The following is a 5,197-nucleotide window of genomic DNA, read 5'->3' as shown; positions in this document are numbered from 1 at the left end:
ATATATTCTATGTTTAATTCTCATATATAAATACAAAAAATGAATAATATTTAAAAAAATAAATATTTAAAAAAATTAATATTTGATTTTATTTAATTAATTTAATATTTTATATATTTCTCTTTCTTTCGAAGAGTAAATAAAATGATAATAATAGTGATTAATTTAATTAATTAATTAATTTAATATTTTATATATTTCTCTTTCTTTCGAAGAGCAAATAAAATGATAATAATAGTAGGTATTATTAATAGTAAACAAAATGATAATAATAATAAGTAATAGTAAGTAATAATAAGTAATAAACAAAAATGATTATTAAAAAATAAGTGTGTAAATTGTATATATTGTATTATAATATTATAATATACAATATATTTTATATTTTTATATTTTTCATAATTTTGCAAAAATTTGTATTTGTTTATATATTCATGTATTATCTGTATGTTTATATACATTATATAATATAGAATTATTTGTTATGTATTCATATATTATAAATTATCTATATTAAATTATCTATTATGTATATCATATTATATTATTGTTTTTATAATTAATATTTTTATATTAATTTTTATTATTATTATTATTTTTTTTTATATATCATTATTATATATATTTTAGTTTATTTCATACATAATAAAAAAATTTTCATTTTCAATCATTTTGAAAACATTTCCAAATAATTTCATATCTGGTCGTAGCAAAATCTCATAGTATTACGATCATTAGCTTCAAATCAAGAGTCGCATTATGACGACAGATAATATAATGTCACATATTTTTCTTTAAAAATTCGCCAAAGGAGAATTGATTTAATACTAGAAAGACTAGCTTAGGCTNNNTAAATTAGACTTAGGTTTGGTAAATTATATTTTCTATATTATATATATATATATTTTTGGTTTTAAATTTTTATAAATCTATGAATATAACATTGATAAAAAAAAAAATGATTTTTGCAACTAAAAAATATATTGTGAAAATTTGTTAGAATTGGATTTTTGTCAAAAAACTAAAAAAAATATATGTATGAAACCGATTTCTATTCTATATTATATTAAACCAAAAATTTTTGTTTATTAATATTTAAAAAATTTCAATTAAAATAATATGATATAATAAATATAATTATCATATAATATATAATATATTATTATATATTAATAATTATAATAATAATAAATATAATAAATCAAAATAAATAATAAATAAATATAATAAATCAAAATAACATATATAAAAAAAAATTAATTCAAATTTATTTTTTAATAATTTTCTCATTAAAACAGAAGTAAAATTTAATAGTTTTAAATTCTAATTTTATTATTATTTTTTGTTATTTGACATTATAATTATAATTGAAATTGTCTTATTATTATTTGTTTTTATAAAAAAAATATTCTTTTATCAATATAATTTAATAATTTAAAATAATTTAAAATCAATATTATAATTAATACCATTTAAAGAAAATAAATTAGAAATTTTATTTAATTTATTCAAATTAATTATATCAAATTAACATAAAATAAATTGTTAATCATTTAAATAAAGAAGTTGGTAATAGTATATCAAATTAATCATTTAAATAAAAAAGTTGGTAATAAGTATTGAAATATATAACTATTTATAGTTACAGCCATTTGTCGAATAAAACTCTAACCTATAGTGGAAAATGATTGTGCGTCGGTACGAATATTGTGTTGGGATAAAAAAGACAACAATAAAAAGTCATAATTCTGCAAGCAATGCGTAACTAAATTTAGAAATAATTTGAGAGATAACAGAATTTAAATCGTCATTATTTTAAAAAGAAATAGAATATAAAATAGAATAGAATAAATAGAATATAAAGTGATATTCCTTTTTATATTTCCTAATAATTAGCTATTTTCACTTAACTTATTTTTTGATATTTTGGAAAACTTTGTCTTAAACAAAAAGATAAAAATAACTTTTTTTATTTAGCACTATATAGGTATGGTTTTTATATTAATTATATTTTTTATATAAATTATAATCAATCAAATACAATATACAATGTATATATAAAAATATTTGATAAATTGATAAATATTAATAGGATTGAGAGAAAGAATTTAAAAATTATTTCACGATAAATATTGTCTTGGATATGCTTAGTAATGTCATCCGAAAATAGTGTAGAATCTTTAGGAACATTACAATGGGATATAATGGAATTAGCCAATCATTTGCGTCAAGAACGCTTATTTGTTACTTCAGAACAACAAAATTTACAAATACTCAATGAAAAGGTAAGTAATAATAAAAAAAAAAGATTAAAAATAAAAACAATATATGGTAAAACTGACTATATTTCCTTTAGGTATTATATGCATCATCAAATTTGGCACAACAAGCATGGATTACAGCACAACAGAGAGTTAATCTCAATCAATTGATAATGTCTAAACCATATTGTACACCAGCATCTTGTTGTCAAAAAGCAAATATATTGGAAAATTCAAATTTTGTTGATGTATATAAATATTTGCGTTATCAGACGTGTTTATTATATGGGGAATTTTTAGGTGCTCTTAGAAAATCTCCAAAACTACTTGCAATGTGTTTAGTTGAAGGGGACAAATTATTACCAGATTCTGTGCAAACTGTAGTTCAATCATTAGCAGCAGGTTTATATGGTAGTTGTTTACTACCAGAAGATAAAATTTTGGTTTTAAAGTTATTAAAGCATCTAATGTTACTACAAATTGTACCATCAGATAATCCTCGAAGATTACTTAGATATGGCACATGTGCTTTCTCTAGATTTTATTCAGTCTTTCATGAAAGTCTATTTTCAGCTAAATTTTTTTTAACTGCTGCTTTACATAATCCTATTGTACAATTATTAATGGAAGATGAAATGTTTCTTGATATCGATCCAGATAAAGCACCTATAAGATTTCCTCCATCAGAGAGATTGAAGAAATTTGGCAAGGAAGGTACTGCTGAATATGAAGCGAAACTACAACGTTACAGACTCTGGACAATTAATTCTCTATTTCACATTACACAAAAATTTATAATCTGTATACGGGAAAATATGCATTGTTTTCCAAGCAGTATATGCTGGCTAGTTAGACAAATGGCAGGATTTTTGGGGAAAAATGGAAATGTTGATTCAAAAGAAGTACATGCAATGTGTACGGATTTAGTTTTTACATATTTTATATGTCCTGCAATAGTAAATCCAGAACCATATGGTATAACAGATGCACCTATTAGCTATGTTGCTCGATTCAATCTTATGCAAGTTGGACAAATTTTGCAAATGCTTTCTTTAATGAAATACCAGGCGGTTGACAGCAAAACATTTGATCTATATAAGAAATTCGATAAGGATTCTGTTTCTTCTATAATAGATGCGATAGTAGATGGTGCAACAGAAGATCTCGAAGACGAGCCTAATATCATCGATAACAATAAACTTCGAGGCTTTTCTCGTTCCGCTGCTTTATTTACGGAAACAGAATTGAATACATTAATTATATTTTTGCAAACTATAGCTACAGAAGCTACAATAGAAAATTCATCGTCCACTGCGTTTGACGCAAAGCAATTGATCGATATGCTTTCTCAATTACCTTCTGGTTCTTTAACTGCTAATAAATTAGCTAACAATATTTCTGTTGAAACTACTATCAAAAAAGGAGGTTTATTAGGAAAAGGTAATTATATTTAGGCATTGATTTTATTTTTTCATTTTTTTTTTTTTTTATTTTTTATTTTTTTTTTTTATTTTTTTTTTTTTTTAATTTTTAATTATTTCTTTTAATTATTTTTAAATTTTAGTTGTTCAATTTAGAAAAAAATATTTATTTCAAGAATTCAATTAATTTCATTCATGATACATTAGAAAATATTTTGATATATTTTATTTGATATTCTAATAAGATTGTTTCTCAAATACATATGTAAATATATGTGTAATGATTTTTATAAAATTTATTGATCTTTTTGAAAACAAGAAAAAATTTCCAAATATAATTTTTTGAATAAAAACAAACTTTATATTCATTTTTATATTAGTTTTTAAGAAAATCTTATATTTTTATTATGAATCATAATTGATTTTATTATTATTTTGTATTTATGCGAAGAATAAATGTGAAAAATAAATAAACAAAAAATATTTAATTCAAAGAAAAAACAATTAATATTAATTTCTCCGATAGGAAAAGGTCGGGGAGTACGAGTATCGTCGTCATCATCATACTCATCCAATACAACTAATGATGGAGGGGATGAATTGAATGGTACTTCGACTCCTGAAGAAGAATCTATTGATAAAACTCCTCAAGATGTTCTTATTATTCCTTTTGGACCAAATACAGGAGAATTTGTAGGTCTTTTGAGTGAACAAAAAGTATGTATTCTTTATTAATTGATGTTTTTATAATTAATACATAACCAACTAATATGAATTTCAATTCTATTTACTATGATATTTATAACTATATTCTTTTTTTTTTTTTAATATGACAGGTGTTATGCGCAGAACTTCAATGCAATATGGAAAATGGTCCTGTTAATTTGAATCTTTCAGATGATATATCTAATGTTCATAATAGACAAGAAAACTGTGGTGTTGAACGTACAGAAAGTCAAGAAAAAAAGACAAGATTTTCGTTGTCTCACGATGAAGGTATTGAAATATTAAAATTTTTTGATCTTTCAAAAATCAATTATTAAATTGAACTATTAAAATGAATGAAATATAATAATTGTTTACAATAAAAAAATTAATGAAATATATCAAACATAATTTATTTAAATAATATTGTTTTTTTCTTTTCTCTATTTAAAAGAAATAATTTATTTGTAATTTTTATTCATACTCATATGAAAGATTTAAATTAATTGAAAAATTATTTGTTCAAGAAGGAAAAATTATTATAAAAATTAATATAAAAAAAAATTATTATAAAAATTATTATAAATTTATAAATAAAAAAAAATTATTTATATTTTATAGAAGATAATTATTAATATTGAATTCTATTAGTTTTATTTGAAGGTTTTATCGGAAATACTTCAGATAATTTAGAAGCTGTATCAGAAGCTGCTTCAAATCACAGTGTTGCTTCTTCACTTGAGTTGGAAACAGAAGATCAAAATGATAATCTTTCAGATATGGTATCTGCGAGTGTATCGGGACGAGGAA

General features: G+C 21.3%; 1 protein-coding gene across 1 annotated transcript in view; it reads left to right on the top strand.

Annotated features, from left to right (window-relative positions):
* The first annotated feature begins 1,638 nt into the window (after positions 1–1,638).
* Positions 1,639–5,197, top strand: part of LOC102680806 (GTPase-activating protein and VPS9 domain-containing protein 1) — an 8,867-nt gene continuing 5,308 nt past the window's right edge. The window contains exons 1-6 of the mRNA XM_006617661.2: positions 1,639–1,987; positions 2,093–2,285; positions 2,357–3,701; positions 4,209–4,399; positions 4,519–4,678; positions 5,039–5,197. Of these exons, the coding sequence (XP_006617724.1) occupies positions 2,154–2,285; positions 2,357–3,701; positions 4,209–4,399; positions 4,519–4,678; positions 5,039–5,197 (1,987 nt within the window). The 5' untranslated portion in view covers positions 1,639–1,987; positions 2,093–2,153. The remainder of the gene's footprint in view (positions 1,988–2,092; positions 2,286–2,356; positions 3,702–4,208; positions 4,400–4,518; positions 4,679–5,038) is intronic.

Source organism: Apis dorsata, unplaced genomic scaffold, assembly GCF_000469605.1.
Source record: "Apis dorsata unplaced genomic scaffold, Apis dorsata 1.3 scaffold_323, whole genome shotgun sequence".
In the NCBI taxonomy this organism is placed as follows: Eukaryota; Metazoa; Arthropoda; class Insecta; order Hymenoptera; family Apidae; genus Apis; species Apis dorsata.
This window is presented reverse-complemented; position numbering and strand designations above follow the sequence as displayed.